The 21,543-nt window shown below is 39.5% G+C and overlaps 1 protein-coding gene across 4 annotated transcripts in view; it reads right to left on the bottom strand.

Moving 5' to 3' along the window:
* The window catches only part of LOC131484791 (E3 ubiquitin-protein ligase RNF103), a 106,574-nt gene extending 85,673 nt beyond the window's left edge, over positions 1–20,901 (bottom strand). The window contains exons 1-3 of one of the 4 annotated variants that reach the window (XM_058683407.1): positions 19,675–20,894; positions 17,335–17,474; positions 6,997–7,112 (exon numbers count right to left, since the gene is read on the bottom strand). In XM_058683407.1, the coding sequence (XP_058539390.1) occupies positions 6,997–7,112; positions 17,335–17,474; positions 19,675–19,900 (482 nt within the window). In that variant the 5' untranslated portion in view covers positions 19,901–20,894. Of the gene's footprint in view, positions 1–6,996; positions 7,113–9,845; positions 10,237–17,334; positions 17,475–19,674 lie in introns of those variants that run through there. The other 3 variants (XM_058683410.1, XM_058683411.1, XM_058683408.1) reach the window with 3 other exon arrangements.
* Positions 20,902–21,543: the final 642 nt, after the last annotated feature.

Raw genomic sequence — 21,543 nt, 5'->3', positions numbered from 1 at the left:
TAGCTTGCTCATCTTCACTGTTGTGCACCTTGTTTCCCCCTAACAAATTTCTTTAGCACCTGAAAGATACTCTTTCCCCCAAACCAAATAACCTCCAAATAATCAAAAGTAGTGCCAATACCTGGCAGTTGTACAAGAACAAAAGCAAGCTCTCTTTTTGTTGTTATTGTGCTTGTTTGTTTTTGCTTCATATCTCTGTATTTCTAGTTTTTTGAAGAATAGCCTTTAGTCAGGGAAATCAGAAAATACTTCAGCATCTATTATGTACCTACTACTGTATCATAATACAGTGCTTATAGGATCCAAAGATAATAGGAAAATAATTCCTGCTCACAGAAAATTGAAAATACTATTAAGGAAACAAAATAGACGTATAAAGCTATATATATTCAATTACTAAATAATGTAAAAGTTCAAAAAAAAGGAATAAGGAGAGTTTGAGTTGGTGAAGATTTCATGAAAGGTTTGGGAATTGAACGAGGTCTTGAAGGTGGTTAGATTCACATGGGCAGAGAAAGACTAGGTTACCCTACATGCCAAGTCCCTGACTCGAATGCAAGATGCTTGAGGGGAGGAGCCATGCTGTGCCCATGTATTAACCCAAGCCCTCACCAATACCTGCCCCACACAGGCGCTGCTACAAAGTAATCCATACGAAAACTCACCTAGGAAAGACCAAGTCCCATACTTTTTCGTATTCTCTCATCTCTTTAATGAAAATCATGAGGATGAGCATTTAATACAGATGAAACAAAAGTTACATCTTCAGATTAAGAAGAGGATGTACTCATCGGTCCAAGGATGAGTACACACAGCAGAATTTAACTCAAATTAAATCACTTGTTTAGATTTATCCAGTGTGGTCATGACTCCAATCCTTTGGAAATGGACAAGTTCTTGCTATACTACTTGTGACATCACTCTCTCCCTAAAAAACTAGATGAGGAATGAAAAGATATGCTGGAAAATAAAAACAGCTGTTGTAGGACAGTGTAGAGATTATAAGTGAAAGATTTTCCTTTTTTAAAAATAGTATTTTCTAAAAACCTACCATGTGGAATTTTATGATATGTAAATTTACCTCATTAAGGTTGGAAAAAAGAAAATCTACCATGCAGATAATTTGTTCATTATAGATTTGTAATTGGATGGTTATAAATACTCAATTTCTTATTTTGCTATTCTAAATACTGATATAAAAATCATAAGTGTTATGCTTTACTTAGTAAGCATGGATTACATTTTATTTAAACAAGCACACTACACATTTACATGATCAGACTGAAAGTCTCGACATGTCATAAAGTTTCATGATGACAATACAATTAATTGTATCTCAGGAATTTTGTGATATAACCTAAGGTAAGTGAAGACAGCATGTTATGTCATAAAGACAAGGTTAAGTAATGACTCTGAGAAACTATCTGGTGACTCAGAATCACAGACCCCAATTCAGCTTCTTGTTGAGTTGATATACTTCCTTAACAAGATAGATTCCATTAATGTCAATATTGGTTTTTTTCTTTTTTTTTTTTTTAAAGTTTATTTTGAGAGAAAAGAGAGGAGGGCAGAGAGAGAGGAAGAGAGAGAGAATCCCAAGCAGCCTCTGCACTGTCAACGCAGAGTCCGATGCAGGGCTCAAACTCACGTCAGCCTATTAACCAACTGAGCTACCCAGGTGCCCCAATATCAACATTGCTTTCAGTGAAATGGATTGAGAATTATGAATTCCTACAAAGAAAATATCTTCTATCCCTTAACACTGTATTTGTATAATGCAAGTAATTCATTGACATGAATTCTATTTTTTCCCTCTACTCCCAAAAGCAACAAGTCAAATAGGTAATTGCCTTATTTACATCTTAAAAAGCTTTAAAAGCTTTAATTCTTAAATTTCATATGATACTTGTGATGACACATTTCTGCTCTTGGTCATCCTTTCTATCTTTCTATAACTACCTCAGGGAATATTGGCTTCTTAGTGCCATAAATTAAATGACAATTTTTGTGACAGAAAACCTTATTGTGCAAAACAGTCAAAGAAAATCTTAGTGTACACATTTCTTCATGTAAGAAAACAAATGTATTCTGCGCTTTCAGTTCAGAATTAAGTGACAGCTTTAAGGTTTATCTTTCCAGATAGAATTTAAGAGTACCAAGGAAAAGAAAATGTCATATGGTCATCATATATCTTTTGAATTCAATCAGGTTTTCCAGACTTTAAAAAAAAACTCTAATACTTATTTTTTTTAATTTTTTAAATGCTTATTCATTTCTGAGAGACAGAGAGAGACAGAGCATGAGTGGGGAAGGGGCAGAGAAGGGAGAGCATGAATGGGAAAGGGGCAGAGAAGTGAGACACAGAATCTGAAGCAGGCTCGAGGCTCTGAGCTGTCAGTACAGAGCCTGACGCGGGACTCAAACCCACAAACCGTGAGATTATGACCTGAACTGAAGTCGGTGGCTTAACTGACTGAGCCACCTAGGTGCCCTAAAACTCTAATACTTATAAACAAGAGGCTACTTATATTTACCTAAACACTGGTCTGAAGAAGTCTAACAAACAAAAGTATATCATATCAACTTTAAAATTCTACTGCTAAACAGAAATAAAGAATAAAGACTAATGTACATATTTTTAAAAATAATTTTACATTACCTTATACTGATATAAAAACTTTTACTGCCAATTCAAAAAAAACACTTTTTTAAAAATTCAAATAAATTCAATGACAATACCATGAAGATAACTTCTCGTTCTTAAAGTAAACCTTTTGAGATCTCTTAGAGAATCTGAAGATTAAAAATGATAGAAAACAGTGAGTTTGCTACTCCAGTTTCTTGCGTGGGATGTGTACTCAAAAAGGAATGTTAGTGGGGTGCCTGGGTAGCTCAGTCAGTTAAGTGTTCAACTCCAGCTCAGGTCATGATCTCGCGGTTCGTGGGTTCAAACCCCGCATCAGGTTCTGTGCTAACAGCTCAGAGCCTGGAGCCTGTTTCAGATTCTGTGTCTCCCCCTCTCTCTGCCCCTCTCCCACTCGCGCTCTGTCTCTGTCTCAAACATTAAAAAAAATTTTTTTTTAAAGGAACATTATTATTTGTTTACATAATGTGGTTTCTTCAGACAAAGTCATTGCCCTCCCTGGCCTTCCAGGTTCACTGTCCAATCTCCCCTTTATTTTCCCTTCTCTGCTTATTCCACAGGCCCCCTGCCCTTCTACTCTCACCATAGGTCCTCCTGATCCCTGTTTGCCACTCAGCTCTTGCAATTCCAATGTTCTCCATCTGCTCTTTACTATCCCCCATCTTTCTAGCCGCCCAAAGACACACCCCACCTTGTTTTCTACTTTAGAAGGGAAAGGGAAAGGAAAGAAAAGGAAAAGAAAGGAAAAGAAAAGGGGCACCTGGGTGGCTCAGTGGGTTGAGCATCGGACTCCTGATTTTGGCTCAGGTCATGATCTCACAGTTTGTGAGATCCAGCCCTGCGCTGGGCTCTGCACCAACAGTGCCCCTCCCTCTCTGTCTCTCTCTCAAAATAAGTAAATAAACATTTAAAAAACATCTAAAATATTAAACATTAAAAAACCATTTAAACATTAAAAAAAAAAAAAAGGAAAAGAGAGACCTAACAGAAGGCTTTTTAGCCCTCTATCCTATATTGCTTGATTGAGGAATGAGAGGTATTAGGGCCAGGCAAGCAGGGCAAGAAATTAAAATTGCTGCCACGGGCAGAGTCAGGTGCTTCCCAGAGGTGGTGGTCCTGAACGTTCTTAAGAGGAGCTAACCAGGTCAGGAAAGTACTGCTGTGCAATGGGACCAGCACATCGGAGGAGGCTGCCCTAGAAGCCACACCGGAGAAAAAACTCCGGTAAACAAAGCAAAATAAACATGGAGTAGAGAGTTTAGTGTTTATAAAAATCTGAAATTAAGATGACTCAATTATCCAACATATGATTAAAACACTTGCTAAATAACACTATTGCCTGCCCAGTTATACCCTGCATTGACATTCTTTATGTTGTTGTTGGTTATTTATTTATTTTGAAAGAGAGGGAGACAGAATGAGCAGGGGAGGGGCCAAGAGAGAGGGGGACAGAGGATCTGAAGTGGGCTCTGCACTGACAGCAGAGAGCCCAATGCAGGGCTCGAATTCACAAACCGTGAGATCATGAGCTGAGCCAAAACCAAGAGCTGGACGCTTAACCGACTGAGCCACCCCAGTGCCCCACCCGACACTGACACTCTGAACACACATTTCTGTATTTCCCCATTTTGTTCTTCTAGATCTCCAAAATCCTCAAAAAAAGAAAAAAACAACCCTAAGCACAGCTTTTATGGCAATAGTTCTTACTCCAGTTGTAAGATTTTCCCAATAAAAGTTAACATGAATATGATAATATCAAAACTGATGTAAGTAACTATGCATCAAGACCTTCATTTTCTGATGAAACTGAAGATGAAGTAAAAGTGCTTTTTTAATAACAAAAAATAATAGCTGCAATCAACAAAGAAAGCAAAATTTGTTCAAAAATGATCTGTTCCACCATAAATAAGAGGTGAGATTTTTTTTTTTAAATTTTTTAAAAGTTTACTTATTTTGAGAGAGAAAGAGAAAAGGAGTGGGGCAGGGGCAAAGAGAGAAGGACACAGAGAATCCCAAGCAGGCTCTGTGCTTTCAGTGCAGAGCCTGATGCAGGGCTCAAACCCACGAACTATGAGACCATGACCTGAGCTGAAATCAAGAGTCAGACACTCAACTGACTGAGCCAACCAGGGACCCAAAGAGGTGAGATTATTTAAAGATGAAAGATTTAGAGGAAAATATACAAAGGTAGTTTATATGTATCTCTTCACCATTCCTCACCTAGTATAGAATCAAAAAGTTTTTCAAAAGAAAAGCTAGAAAAATTTGTATTAAAATCTGCTAGACTCAATTATCATTTGAAATGATAAAATGCACTTTTGATGCATTTTGTTTCATAAGATTACACCAAAATAAGTCAAACACTGCCATTTCCTTCAGTTTTTCATATTAATAGATTATATGTTTTCTGTTGTGCTTACCTTATTTTTGAATTCTTTATTAATGTTATGTAACAATTTATATATAGCATGAGTTTAACCTTTATATTTTTGTAAATTTATTTTCACTTGGTATTTTTTAGTATATTTGTAAGTTACAGTGTCAAAATACATTAATTAGTTCATTGATTTTTTAAAAACTCAATTCCGAATATTTTTCAATAAAATAGTGATGTTAATACTGACTTTTGGCTTTACCTGAAAAAAAAAATGAAAATATTGGCACTATCATTTGTTCTGGTATTACAATCACTAGTGAGGGTAAGAAAGATCTCTCACTCAAGACTCTATTTGGGAATGATGGAATCAAACCAAATGCAACTGTCTTTGATAAACGAAGGACAAAAATAACAACGATCTGCTTTTCATTAAAACATTAACACTAAGGCTGTTTTGGACATTTCAACAAAAGGCGTTGTTAGAATATGATCAAGACTCTGTGGCAAAGATGAGAATACGAGCTTTGTGGGAAGACGGGGAGACTGTGAGTTAGAAGATACAAGAACTTTCCTTCTTATCTCCAACTCCTAGGGGATCCTACACCCTACGGTGTGGATCACATCCTATAATACCAATAAGCAAAACAATCTTGAGGCAAAATGAAGCAAACATGAGCCTAAAGGAGAAAAGGCAGGAAAATATGCAGTACAACAGTAGCACAGGAGGGTTTTCTACATACAGTTAGTGGGCTTCCCACTGGGGCCACATGTAAGTAAGTAATACAGACAGTTATATTACTTACATTAGAAACTACCTAATGTTGTGGGGTTTTCTACATATACATCATACACCCCCTCCTCAGCACTAAACACAACATGCTATATATGCTAATCTTTTATTAAATATTTACTGAATGGATAATTAAATAGATGAATACTTGTAAGTGAAAATTTGATGGCACTAGAAGTTGAAATAAAAAGCACTTCAGGGGCGCCTGGGTGGCTCAGTCGGTTGAGCGTCCAACATGGGCTCAGGTCACGATCTCATGGTTCGTGAGTTCAAGCTCTGCATCGGGCTTGCTGCTGTCAGTGCAGAGCCCCCTTCAGATCCTCTGTCCCCCCCCCCCCATCCCTCTCCCGCTCTCAAAAATAAATAGGAATAAAAATTAAAAAAGCATTTCTAAGAAATAATGTAATAATGAAACAAGAAATAACATGACAAATGAAATAGTGGAGATGATGACAAAAGAACACAAAAATGCCTGCAAGGATTCTTATCTGAGAAAATGGGAAAAACAAAAGACAAAACAGTAAAGAACAGAAAAAGGACAGGTAGAATGGGTACATGCCTGATTTAAAAAAATAAAGTTGAAACTGAGAACAAACTGAGGGTTGATGGGGGGTGGGAGGGAGGGGAGGGTAGGTGATGGGTATTGAAGAGGGCATCTTTTGGGATGAGCACTGGGTGTTCTATGGAAACCAATTTGACAATAAATTTCATATATTAAAAAAAATAAATTAAAAAAATACAAAAATGCAACTGAATCTGAATTTGGACACTGGGATTAGGGAAAAGGGCACATCTAGGGGCAGCTGTACAGCAGATGGAAATGAGTGTCCACATGTAAACCAGAAGTCAGAATTATGACAAAAGATTTTGATCAGCACAAAGCTATAAATGTGCTGAAGTCTCTTTGGGAAGAAAACGGAAACAAAAGGACTGAAGACATACTCTTAAGAGTCACCCCCACTAGGAAGAATATGGAAGAATGGGATAGAGAGAGAAAGACATCTCAGAAAGGAAGTAAGTAACTGCCAGTTTATCAAAAACTATTTATCAAGTGCCTGTGTAACCCAAGCGTGGTAAACATTATGATTAGCTTTCAGTTCAAATAGGCTTCTAATATCATGGTCTTCATTGAGTGAGACAATTCTGGTCAGAACTCAAATTCTAAGAATTGCCTAATCAACTCACCTGGGGTCACTGGAACAATTAAAAGTGCCTGTACGTATTCCAAATCTTGACACCTTTTTCACCATTTTCTCCCAGTGGATTTTACCGACCAAGGGACTTCTGTCATTTGCTATGACCTATTCTCCCAGAAACAAAAACAGAAACTTTAATTACCTAAAATGAAGTCAAACCAACCACTTATATCTATAATGTATCTTCACCTTTTGCAAAAAGATTCTGTTCTGTTCTATCATCATTGCAATTCTTGCAGAATGAATAACTGTCCGACTGAAAAGGCTTAAAACATTGAATACAGTGCATTAAACTTCCACACTTTATGGCAGTTACATTGAGGGGAATCAAAATCATATTAAAAAGCTAGCCACATCCTCCACCCTGATTCTTTAGAAATAAGTTACAGAGGAAGAAAATGGCCTTTGGAGTCATTTCTCCACTATGAAAATTTTAAACAATACAAATAAAGCTTACTAGAAATGATCACATGTGAGTTCAAGGAGTTCAAATTTCACTTTTTAAAAGTATAATTATGGAGCCAAGAGTCAAACACTTGTTTTCTATTAAACTATGCTCTGACTAAATCAATACTACTACTTCTACAGCTTTTTCTTAACAATCACGAAAATGTTCTAATATATAAAAAGAATTACCACAATGAATTCTACACTCTTTCTTGAACGTCTACTTCAAATCTGCATATAGCTTTCAAACACAATTAAGATTGGGAGAAGTACAAGATTTAAAAAAAAAAAAAAGAAAAGAAAGAAAAAGGAAAAAACTGTAAATTAACCTTCAAAATGTGTAATGACATCTTTCTTGGCTTTTCTAATCGTTAACACCTTTTCCTTTTATTCCCTAATCTTCCTGCTTTGAATGAAGGCAGGACTTCAACACAGATACCAATAAAAAACGAATTATCTATTAAAAACAAAACCACAAAAACAACTAAACGGGAACTTAAAGGAAAGCCAAAAATGTCTAAAGTCTTCATGAACCATCTGTTTGATTTATTTTAAGCCCAGGGTATATAGGCCAAGTTTATTTTCACAAATGCTATGCAGCTGATGTTATCTAATTGAAAATTACAACACAATACTCTGGGGTCCTTCCTGGGAGGAAGGGCCAGTTTCATGGTCACAAAGCCTTCAGGAAGTGAAATCCCAGGTTATGCGTGTGAAATAAGTGCCAATAGTCTACTCCCTAGGAGATGCAAGAGCGGTCCAGCTACCTCATGGTAGCCTTTCTGCTGGGAAGCCTAACAAATTTCAAGGGCAGCAGAAAGAGAGTACATGGTGGTGACAAGTGACTTGAAATTCACTTTATGTGCAGACGGAACACTGTCCACTAACCCCTGCCATATACCACTGCTACTGTTATCCCCACATCTACAGAGACGTGCATACACACCTGACATTTTGTAACAACTCTGATGCTTAATAAATACACAAACATATACACCTGACATTTTGTAACAACTCTGATGCTTAATAAATACACAAACATATACACAATTTAGGGCACTAAATAAATGGTTTTGATAGTGCTTTTCAGTGAAAATAGGTGGTCTTATTGAGGGAGAGAGACACCAGTTATTATTTAAATGTTCAGATGGTGGAGGTAACCAGGGAAAGGGCAATCTGAGGACATGAAAGCTTTTTCTGAGGTTTATATGTTACCCACTAAGTCTCTACTTTCACGTTTTTTTCATGGTCCAAAATGGCTGGATATATTTTACATGAATAACGAGGAAGATAAAGCAAGGCAGATATTTCTTTTCTTTTTTTTCCCTACTACTCAAGAGTCAATATGGTAGGTGCGTGTGGGTGGCTCAGTCGGTTGGCCATCCAACTCTTGATCTCAGCTCAGGTCATGATCTCACAGATTCGTGAGTTCGAGCCCCACATTGCGCTCTGTACTGACAGCGCAGAAACTGCTTGGGATTCTCTCTCTCCCCCTTTCTGCCCCCTCCCATGCTTGTGCATGCACGCCCTCTTTCAAAATAAATAAATAAGCATTAAAAAAACAAAAAGGGTCAATAATGGTAGTTCATCTTTTCATCAAGTAATCAAAGAAATCTTGAACTTATTTTCCAGATTACTGAGAAGGATTGAGAAGTCTCTGTGCAATCATATCACCATACTCCCTACTTTTTAGAAGAACTCTTTCCTAAAGAGCTTCCTTTTCATTCCCATTTCCCAATCAAGGCTGTAAATAACCCAAAAATTTCAGGTCTGTGTTTATAATGACATTGCATCAAGGGGTTAAGAGGTTGCTTTAGTCAATGTAAGGTATGGCCCTGAGTCTGGGGGCATCCTTCAGTGAAGACCTTATCCACCACACACATATCTTTTAGATTTACAAGAGCTCCAATTCTAGAAGAGGAAGTAAGAATGAGAGGCAGTTGTTGGCAGGCACTCCTGGTTATTGCACAGACAACACAAGTCTGTGATCAGAGGTGGGAACATCTAAGCAGGTATGTGACAATGTTTACCCCCAGGGCCTTATTTATTCAGCAAGCTGTTCTAATACCTGCTTTTGAAGAGTTTAATGATCCCTAACAGAGAAAGCCATACAAAAATGAAAACTCCCCTAGGCATTCATTGCATGAAAGCATTTTGTTTGACTCTGCAGTTATATTTATGTAGTTAGAAATTGCTCTGTCCAATGTTCTATATAGTTATATTACTCAACTAAAGGTCTAGCATAAATTAAACTTTGTAGAGGCTGAATGAAACCACCACTAAACATTTTAATATCTTCACAAAATAACTAATCTGGCTGAGTCACATGGCACAATCAAACATTCTAAGCCTATTACTACTGGGTCACACCAGTAGGAGTTCCCAACTTACAGCTCATATCCAAAAGTATGCACGATGATTCTGAGTGGCACTCACACTGCTGGTCTTATTAAAAGCAGAGACCTACTCCTCGGCAGTTCAGGAAGGATGTTGTGTTCTCTGTGGGGAATATTTTCAGAGACTAGAAAAAAACTAGATGAAAGTACAGCCTGAGTTCCAAGTCTGGGACAGACTTGGCAGGATAGGCTGGAAGTGAAAGAATCTTTCCCTCCCCCTTCCCAGGGTATCTGCCTAACTGGCATCCCCACACTGGCTCACCATTGTATCTCCTGCAGCTAGTATAGTGCCTAACTCATTTGGGTACTCATTAAATATTCATGCTGAACTAAATTGTTTCAGCTTTTTACAGCTTAGTAACTTCATTCTTCAACTTTTGCCTATACATACATTCTCTAAAGCCGCCAAGTTTTGACATCTACTGTAAGTCCCTTCCCCAGCAACCTGTCATTTGGAATATTTTCTGGACAAATGCTAGCATAAAAAGTACTTTGCTATCCAATTACATATCAGTGTTCTTGACCCCAGTGAGACATAAGGACTTCTAATTCAATGAATTTAGAAATATACTTTTTCCAGAAAAAAACTACCGTAATTTTCCCAGGTTCCACTTCACTGTCTAAAGAGTTATTTATCTCTCAAGATGCTAGCACCAATATAGATGATCTAACTCAGCTGGGAAAGTTAATCATATACTGAGATTTTTACTGATCTACACATTTTAGTAAACCAAACTGTAAGCTGTTTTATGACACAGGCTATAGTTATTCACCTTTGTGCCCTCAGTGCTAATCACAAGGTTCAGCTGGCACACATTAGATTTCAATAAATATTTGTTAGATGGTTGGATGAATGGATGAAACCAGTGGGTTTGCTGGTACATGTTTAACAACCAGCCCTCCAGAAGAAAAGGAAGCTCTGATTTCTATTACTTGCTGATTTCCTTGGTATAAATACTCCCATATGGCCAATTTCAAGTTACCAATGTGCTATCTCTCAACATGGAATTGGGAAGAGATCTTAACAGTCACTCTTCATGAAGCAGTATAAGCTGGCTCCAGCATACCATGCATGGAACTACGTTGGACAGCGTGTGATGCTAAGTGCACATATTTTCTGATGTCAACCTTGCGTAGTCCAGTTTAAAATTACAAAAAAAAAAAAACCACCTGGGGCTCAGTTTACTGTCTACTTCCTTCCACATGTATTATAGGTATTACACTGGTATAAGGGGAAAAAAAAAAAGCCATATATTTTTGCCTAATGTTTACAGGTGGGTTTTACTAGTAATCAGAGTACCTGCCATAGATGCCATACAGCATCTAGACTAAATTAAGTAACACAACTCCCCAGAACAGGAGAGCTGTGCTGTGATATTTTCTGCATCTCTCAGTATTTCATTTAATTTTATTTTATTTTTTTTAACGTTTATTCATTTTTGAGACAGAGAGAGACAGAGCATGAATGGGGGAAGGTCAGAGAGAGAGGGAGACACAGAATCTGAAACAGGCTCCAGGCTCTGAGCTGTCAGCACAGAGCCCGACGCGGGGCTCGAACTCACGGACTGCTAGATCATGACCTGAGCCGAAGTCGGACGCCCAACTGACTGAGCCACCCAGGCGCCCCTCAATATTTCATTTTAATAAGGAGTTTCTACTTTCAAAATCATAGACCAACTTTTTTCTTTTTTTTAATGTTTATTTATTTTTGAGAGACAGAAAGACAGAGCATGAGCTGGGGAGGGAAAGAGAGAGGGAGACACAGAATCTAAAGCAGGGTCCAGGCTCTAAGCTGTCAGCACAGATCCTGACGTAGGGCTTGAACCCACAAACCGTGAGATCATGACCTGAGACAAAGTCAGCCACTAAATTGACCAAGCCACCCAGGCGCCTCAATCACGGACCAACTTAAGTAAATACATGCAACTTGTATAAAACGATTAAAAATGGGGACAAGTTGGGAATGCAAGCTGGTGCAGCCACTCTGGAAAACAGTATGGAGATTCCTCAAAAAACTAAAAATAGAACTACCCTACGACCCAGCAATTACACTACTAAGTATTTATTCAAGGGATACAGGTGTGCTGTTTCGAAGGGACACATGCACCCCACTGTTTATAGCAGCACTATCAACAACAGCCAAAGTATGGAAAGAGCCCAAATGTTCATCGATGGATGAATGGATAAAGAAGATGTGGTGTATATATACAATGGAGTATCACTCGGCAATCAAAAAGAATGAAATCTTGCCATTTGCAACTACTGGAGGGAGGGATGGAACTGGAGGGTGTTATGCTAAGCGTAATTAGTCAGAGAAAGACAAATATATGACTTCACTCACATGAGGACTTTAAGAGACAAAACAGATGAACATAAGGGAAGGGAAACAAAAATAATATAAAAACAGGGAGGGGGACAAAACAGAAGAGACTCTTAAATATGGAGAACAAACAGAGTTACTGGAGGGTTGTGGGAGGGGGGATGGGCTAAATGGGGAAGGGGCACTAAGGAATCTACTCCTGAAATCATTGTTGCACTATATGCTAACTAATTTGGATGTAAATTTAAAAAGAAATTTAAAAAAAAAGAAATAATGGATGAATTCAAAAGCATAAAAAAAATGGGGACAAGTGATTGACAAAAACAAAACTCAATACCATTTAATTATTTCTTTGGTATCTTCACTAGCTTTCTTTATGAGTAAGCAGAAATAAAAGTTTTTTACTAAACAGAAATAAGTTTTTCACCAGAACAAAATAAATGGTACAGTGGTTTGCTATGTATTTCACCTTTAGAGTCAAGAAAGGAATAAAGGGGTTAGAATCTCCCTGAACAAAGCTTTGTCTAGAAACAAAGATAAACAAGTTTTATAACAGCTATTAACTCTTTTTAGCCAAACAGGAAATAGAGTAACGTGATACTCTGGTAAATATTTGACCCAAAGTTTTACTTTAAATCAGGTGATGCTTTTCACTGCTACGTCAATTCTAGTGACGTTAAATTCCTTATGATGGGGATAAAGCCAGTAGGGAACAAATAACACAGTCCTTCCTTGAACAAAGGTCAAAAAGAGAAATAGAAATGTTAAGATAAGGATAAACCCATAAACCCCACAACGCATGCTAACTTTTCCATTTCAGGCTAGCCACTGTCCCATCTGCCTAAGAGTTTTCTGGGGTGGGAGCAGGGGAAGTAACTGTCTTCAATTTGTGATACTCAGATAATTGGGTGGTGGTAAAATCAAAGAATCCACAATACTAGAAGATAAATAACTAATGAAAGATATGAGCAGAGGTTAGGAACAAAGCAGGGAAACTAAGATTGTTAGAACTGCTAGAAAAAAGAAGACTTAGTTGTTCCATGGGTTATATAGTGTGTTATATGTCCCATATGTGTTGTTGCCTGGAAAACTGAAATTAGTTCTATTCACTTCATATTACAGAGACTACAGGATAGATGTGGAAAAGCTTCACATGAAAAGGAGCATCCTACTATTCTGGTTTAATGTAAGGATAATTCATGAGCACTAACACATTTTAGAACAATTAAGAAGAGAAAGACATAAAGACCACTAACATGTATCATGCAGCAAATAAAAGCATGAGCTGCACAGAAGACAGATTCAAAAGGAATACAAATTAAGTAATTTATAGAAATTTATTCTTCTCGTGTAGTGTCATTCCACGTGTCATGTCACCAAAAAAGATAACCAACCTAGATTACCAATCCACTACAGAAAAATAATGAACTGACCAAGTGATGAAACAGGTAAGTAATATACCCATTTATTAAAGTCACATTTTCAGGGTGCCTGGGTAGCTTAGTTGGTTAAGCAACCAACTCTTGATTTCAGCTCAGGTCATGATCTCACAATCTGTGAGATCAAACCCTATGTTAGGCTCTGCACTGAGAGCGTGCAGTCCACTTAGGACTCTCCCTCTCTCTCTGCCCCTCCCCCACTCGTGTGCACTCTCTCTCTCAAAATAAACTTTAAAAAGTCATACTTTCCCTAAATAAATCCAGACATCCTTTCAATGACATACGAAGCCTAATGTCCTAATTATCAGTTTTATGATGCCTAACTACATTTTTTTCTCAATAAATACAAAAGGAAACCATAATTCATTGCAGTCAGGAAGGATATTAGAAAAATGGGAGGAAAAGAAAGAACTCTGATGTGTTTAAGTATTTCTTATACAGGATACCTACAATAAAGGCAATCTGAAGAGGACTGAACTGGCTGGGATCTATGCACTCTCACAAATTAAAAAAAAAAAGAGCCAACTAAAATTGGTCAGCTTCTTTGAAAATAAATAAAAAAGAATAATTCAAATTATTAAAAACAGAATTTTTAAGTTATCCTTCACAAGAGATTAGATAAATATGATTTGAGCTGAAAGAATGACAAGCAACCAAGAGAATACTTGTTTCTAACAGACATTTTCAATTTAAAAAACAAAACAAAACAACAACAACAAAACTAAAAGCCCTCTTTTAAGAGTTTAAACCAATGTCTGTGCTGATGAGTTTAGCTTGGTGACTTGAATGAGGACAGGGTTTCAATCTCAATCTTCTCAGTTGTCCTGCCAGAGATTGTTCTTCTAAGCCCAGCCAGTTTGACAGATGTAAGCCACTGGCTCCAAGGGATATAAGCCAGACATTGGTGATCAGTGCAAATCCTGAAGGTCACTGGAAAAATTAAATGTGTGTCCTACTACCATTAACACACAGAAAACCATATAAACACATTCCACTTTTCTTAGAAGCCATTTTTCAATCACTAATACCTGTGAGGCTTAAAAAATATTTTCAGAGGAAAAGAATTTAGTGATTACAATTTAAAGGCTAACATTCACTATCATTCATTATTTGTTCTTCATTTCATTCAAGTGTCACTTTATCAGAGAATTCTTTACCATTCTCTGACTCCTTGCCATGTTTATTTTTCTCCTTAGCATTTTCCACTAACTTGATGTTGTATTAAATATTTACTCACTTATTGCCTACCTCTCCCAACTGGAATGTGAACTGCCTGAGAGAGCAAGGACTTAGCCTGCTGTATGTTCCTGGTATATCTCCAGGGCCTGGTATACAACTAACTGCTAAATAAACTATTTCATATTTTAAGGGAGTTTATATCTTTTTTTCTTTTTTATATTTGTGGGGTTTTTTTTTTTTTGAGGTGGGGGAAGGGCAGAGACAGAAGGAGAGTGAAAATCTTAAGCAGGCTCCACACCCAGCTAAGAACCTGAGGCATAAAGCCCAATGTGGGGCTCGAACTCAAACACCATGAAATCATGACCTGAGCCAAAATCAAGAGGTGGACACTTAACTGACTGAGCCACCTAGGCACCCCAATCCATGGTTATATTTAATAGAACATTAAAAAATAGGGCACTGGGTGGCTCAGTCGGTTAAGCATCTGACTCTTGATTCTGACTCAGGTATGATCTCAGGGTCATGAGATGGGGCTCCGCACCGTGCTTCACACTGACAGTGCAGAACCTGCTTGGGATTCTCTCTCTCTTTCTCTCTCAAAAATAAACAAACTTAAAAAAGAAAATAGCAGATCGTTTGTAAGCCAGGAATACATGTTAGTGAACCAGAATGTGTTCATTTTTTATAGGCAGAATCCTATATACCAAAAGAATTTCTAGACTTTTGACATGGCTTTTCCAAGTTTGGAAGGTGTTCTGCATCTTTACTATTCATCTCTATGGGATCATTCAGTGTATGGACACTTAGAGAACATAGGGAAATGGGACAGGCTATTCAACTCAATCTCAGTAATAAAACTAAAATTATCAAAACCAACAAGTCTTTTTTTTAAAATTTTTTAAATGTTTATTCATATTTGAGAGACAGAGAGAGACAGAGCGTGAGTAGGGGAGGGGCAGAGAGAGAGGGAGACATAGAATATGAAGAAGGCTCCAGGCTCTGAGCTGTCAGCACAGAGCCTGACGCGAGGCTCGAACCCTCAAACCGTGAGATCATGACCTGAGCCAAAGTTGGATACTCAACCGAATGAACCACCCAGGCACCCCCCAAAAAGCCTTTCTTGATCAGACTATCAGATATGAATATCTAGGAAAGGAAATGGAATTAACTATTCACTTATAAATTAAAGCTTTAAAGATGCTAGTTTATTTTTCAATACCAATTAATTCAGAGAAATAAACTAGAATTTGATGGATAACGTATAGACTATATCCATAATCTCCCAGGGTCTCCTTTGCTAAATTTAAAAATTACTGAATTAGATAATCTGGCAGGTAAAAGGTCAGACACAATAGGAAGACTGCATGTAAAGGAAAGTCATGAATAGTCAACGTAATCACCTGAAGAATTCCCAAACCTCAACTCTTTAGCCCCATGGACCATAGTATTGTTACATCTTCCTTAGGTGTATATGTTTTATTTGAGGTCAGGTACAACAGAAAATCTATCTATAATCATATTGCAAATCTATGACAAGACCAGATCTGCATCTAACTGCATCTGAGCTCATAGCTTTTTCTACCATATTTTGACGTCATTGTTCTCAGAAATATGAAGAAGCAATTTTGATTTTTATACCCTGAATCAAACTTGGCCAACCCCAGTGTTAAATGACAAAAGTAGCTGACAAAAAATCAGGAGTCCTGAGATTTGATCCTGATTCAATAATCATAATTTTAGCCAAAATCATGCTGTTAATTTGGTTGATATTTTATTTTAAATGAACTTACATTTTTAAAAAAATTAAATAACTTTATCCTTGCCCTAAATACCTGTGAAATTAGATGTTCAATGCAATATTGATTTTTCTAATTTGTATAAAAATCCATAAATGATGATGTGTGCCCATTCACTTACCATCAAGTGATACATAAACCGCACTTTGCGAAGCATAAAAGATGAATTTTTAGACCCTTCATAGCTCTACAACTCTAATATGCTAACTCAATTTCACAGTTTTGATATCACAAGAGCTAGGGTTTAAAATTATCATCTCATCAATTTCATAAGCAAAGTAATGAGCACTCCCCACCAGTCCCCACAATATCTTTTCCTCTATTGTCACAAAGTTGGCTATTTCCCTAATAGCAGGATTTTCTTACTTCTACTTCAGGGTTTTTCCTCTAGACACAAAAATCATTTGGATTACTGCATTACAAACTGGAGTTAATCAAAACTGTAACAGCGCAAATCACTCAACAAAAGGAATAGATGTGTGTTTCTTACTTTCATGAGGATCCAACAACCAAAATGGATTTGTTTCTGCTGATTCTAACCAGTCAACCCTCTTTCCCCAACACTTCCCCTCCCCACTCTTCAATCTTCATTTTCCATGGTCTGTAGACCTCTTTAAGAGGATACTGGAGCCTACCTATGAGAATTGAGTTATGCTGAAGAAACACGACACAAATATATAGAAGTGTCACCAGCTGGTGAATACTATTTTGGTAAACATAATTTTACTTCTATCACTTTACTTCTGATACCTGAACCAGCCAGATGCCATCTTTTGTGTCTTCTACAAGCTCATAGAAGTGCATTTCACCACTGAAATTGGTACTAGAAACAGATTCAGATGCTTCTTCTTCCTTGAGTGCAGAATAGAGCTCACCTTCCATCAAGTCACCTGAAGAAAGAAAAAAGTAACAGCAGTAAGATTTCAAAAATCCTACCTTCCCAACTTCAATGATTAATTCCATTACACACTGTTAAAAATCATGTCATAGGACTTCCATTTCCCTCTATAGAAGAGTAGAACCTGAATACACCCATTTAAGATTCAGTCAGTCAGTATGTCATAAGAACCTAGTATGTGTCAGACAAAAGTGAACAGACAAAAATCCATCTTCTCGTGGAACTTACATGCTAGTGAGGTCATCACATAATTTATTAGGAAATTACTTAATTTCCTGGTAAGCCCAAAAAGCCATCACAGTATTATTTAGTTTTGTGTGTGACATGCCCAGGCTTCAAATAATTTTTAAACAGTATGATTTACATACTTCAGACTTGTAAGATTTAGAAATGGGTTTACGGAATTTGCCATCACCACCTGCTTAAAATAGCAATAGGGTCTGTAAGACTTGAAGGTTAGATACAAAAGATTACCTGTAAGAAAAAACTCCATACTCAAACTTTCAGTGTAAGTTGAGAGCTTATATGATCAAGTAAAAAGGAAAACACTAATGTCAAATTATTCTAATTTTGTCTTAAATGTGAAAACAAGCACTGTATCATGATAGCAGCAAAATCATTTATAACGAATACTTAAATTATAAAGTTAAACTGCTATACCAAGACTTCTCTGCTATAAAAGGTGTGATCTGAGTCATATTTTTGTAGGCTCTGTGCATTCTTTAAATGATATGTGCATTCTTTGTACACTCAAAGTGACAAGTATTTTTAGGCCCAAAGGAAGCAACACAAATAAAAGTCAAAAGAAAAACATTTTATTAAATTTTTTAGCATGAGAAGTGATTTGGCTGTGGCAGTGAAGATACTTCTCATTTCTGAACCGAGAAAATTCATTTATTAGGGATCTACTTTACTCCATTTCCCATTCCCCGCCCCCACGGTAGAAGTAAGTTACCATAAACCAGTCAGTAAACGAGTGGCAAGAAAAAAACCCCGATTTTATGTTTTCCCTATAAAAAAGTATCACGTTTACATGCAAATATTACACATTTATATCACTACCCCAGTACTGAAATACAAATTTGATAACCCTTAACCTGGAAATATGTGAGTGCTCAACTCCTCTGGAGTTAGTATTCTTGTCTATCACACTACACGGCTATACAGTACTAAATAAGGGGAAAAAATGCCTTGTTAAAGACACAGCAGATCTACTTGAAACAACAAAAAGATAACCATCAGTTTCAACTGCTTCCTACAGCAACCCAGAATGCCTTTCTCTAGTTATAGTACATTCCCCTTCCAGGACGTTTACCTAAACAAAGATATATTTTCTTCAGGGGTGAAAAAAAATTAACTATGTATCTTACTTAATCCTCCCCAAACCAACAGTTACCGCCAACGCATTTTTCTTTAAAATGTTAAACAAATATTCACTTAGCACTACTTCAATTCTATGTCTCAGAGCATTTACAGTGATGCAGCAGCGTCTGTGACTTCTACAAGAGAAAAGTTTACATCCAAGACATAAGGATTTTTTTTAAAAACCCTGACAGTAATACAAACAAGGTAGGAATTCACAAAAAATAAACTCACTTCATTTTCACCAAACTTAAAGTATGAAAAGCCAATACTGTACAGTTCACTCTTTCTCGATATTTATCCTCATGATTTAAAAACTATATCTTAGCCCTAAATGCCTCTTTGATAGTAAGTATTCCAATGATATTTTTCCCTCCTGTTATTATGCTATTATTGTTATTTATTATTATCGTGACAAACACTGCTATCTATAGACAACGTTTTGGGGTTTTCCTTCTCTTATATCCTTAGGAATTTCGACTGACAAATAATGCTTTCCAGTTTGTCTGCAACCGGCTGACATTCCCTAATTTTAAGAAAATGGTTTCTTACTAAACATTGCTAAGAAGCTGCACTTAAATCTGTTATTAAAAAAAAAAAAAAGCTTAAAAAGACACAGCAACACCCCCACAAATAATTCCAGCCCCCTTCTCAAAACTGGCATTTACTTTTTTTTTTTTTTTCCCCACAGAAAACCTGGACAGCTCTCGAAGTTGTCTGCGTAACCCACCCAGGTAATGCCCCATTCTGAGGGAACCACTAGGCACGAGGAAGTACAAGTCACCCCCTCCACCGGGTGGAGGGGGACCCCACGGTAGCCCGATACTCGCCTGACTTTTCCACCAGCTCCCGGACATCCTTCTTCTCGGGCAGCCCCGAGTACCCCAGCCCCCGGCACTCCAGAATGGTCTTCAGCTTCTTGAAGCTCAGCGCCACCGGATCCACCAGCTGGGTGGCAAAGATGCCAGTTTCATACCACACAATGGCCTCAAAAAACCTGGCCAGGACGAACAGGACCAGAAAATAGAGGAGTAGGAAAAACAGCTTCAGCCACATCTTCCCCTGCGTCTTCTCTCTTCTCAGAGAGCTCGGGTGACGAAAAAGAGGGGCGCGGAGCGGGGGAGTGTGTGCTCACGCCCGCCGGGGCGCGGGCACTATCCCAGCGTGGTCCGGCCTCGCCGCCCTCACTGTCGCGCCATCGCCGGCCCGGGGGCTGGGGGTTCGGCTATTTGTGCGGGGTTGAGGAAGAGACGGGGAGGGGCAGAGGCGCAGAGCCTCGCGCGGGGCCTTCCCGTCGAGAGGCGAGAGACATAAAGGGGGGGGGGGGAGGGAAACACTAAAAAAACCCCATCAGTCAAACACCGAAAGGAGCGGGGCGCGGGTGGGCCCTCGGGGAACAAAACGAGGGACGTCTCCCCCGGCGGGGGGCTCTGACCGAGGTGGCGGGGTGGGTCTTCCAGCACCGTAATCTCAAGGGGGAAGGAGGAGGCCCCCCAAATCATTCAGATCCACAAAGGAAGGCTGGGCGGGAGGCCGGGGCCGGAGGGGCGGCGGGCCGGGGAGGCGGTTGGGGCCGGCGGGCGGCGACCGGGCTCCCGCGGCGGCTGGTCAGGAGGGCGCGGCGCTCGGCTCCGCCAGGCCCCGGGCCCAGCTCGGGGAGGAGCGGCCCGCCGCCAGGCCCCAGGCCCCGCCGGCCGCCCAGGCTCCGCGAGAGGCGCGGCGGGCACGGCGGCGGCGGCTCCAGATTCGCTCGGGCCGGCGGGCGGCGCCTTTCAGGCGGGCGGGCACCGCGGCCCGGCCCGGGAGGGGGCGTCGCGGTCTCTGCAGAGATAAATGGGGCGCGCGGGCCGACGGTCCTGGAGGAGAAAGGCAAAAATAGGCCCCGACGGCTCCCTGAGCAGCTCTGGGGCGGCTTCCTGGCCACGCAGCGCCCGCCCCGCTCAGATGGGCGGCGCGGGTCTCGGCCGCCGTCGCTGACGCCCCCGCCACCTCGCGAGGCCGCGGCACTCGCCTCGGGAGCAGAGGATCAGCTGGGGCCGCGGCCGGAGCCGAGACATAACAACTGACGTCGGCGGCGGGGCGGGGCCTCGGGCGGCGGGGCGGGGCCTCGGGCGGGGCCGCGACGAAGCGACGGCCAGGCCAGCGTTGGGGCAAAGTGGGTGTGGGGGGGAGGGGGCGGTCACACCCGGGGGCTGGAAAGCATTTCGGGGCCGCAGCTTTAGCCCCCAAAACTTACCTCTCTGGTGTCTTCTCCGTTCTTCGCTTTCATTTTGCCCTGCAGATGTTTAGTAAATAATTTTGGCTAAGGGTTGGACTTTGGACTGTCACTTTGTGTATTTTTTGTACAAATAGGAGAGGTAATGATCCTCTTAAAATCAGGAAAACCAGATGACTACGTTTATGCAAGGTCCTGGTGAATTGGGAAACTTTGGGCACTGTTGATTTGAGGTGGTAGAAGGTGAAACCCAGAAAACAATGGTTTTCCGTTTCTAAGGAGAGAATGTAGTTTGCGCACCACGTGTATTAGAGGAGGTTTGGCAGAAACAGGGAGTTAGAACGAGGCCCACTTGTCCCGCCTGTTGCAATTTTCCCTCTCCCTCTTCAATGTTAGGGGTGTTAAAAGCCAGGTATTGAGGCGGGTATTGGGTTCCCAGGACAAAGGCTGCTGAGTGTTAATATGTCCCTGTGCAAAGTTTACA

Source organism: Neofelis nebulosa, chromosome 9, assembly GCF_028018385.1.
Source record: "Neofelis nebulosa isolate mNeoNeb1 chromosome 9, mNeoNeb1.pri, whole genome shotgun sequence".
NCBI lineage: Eukaryota > Metazoa > Chordata > Mammalia > Carnivora > Felidae > Neofelis > Neofelis nebulosa.
The sequence above is the reverse complement of the archived record's forward strand: the minus strand, read 5'-3'. Positions and strand labels throughout refer to the sequence as shown.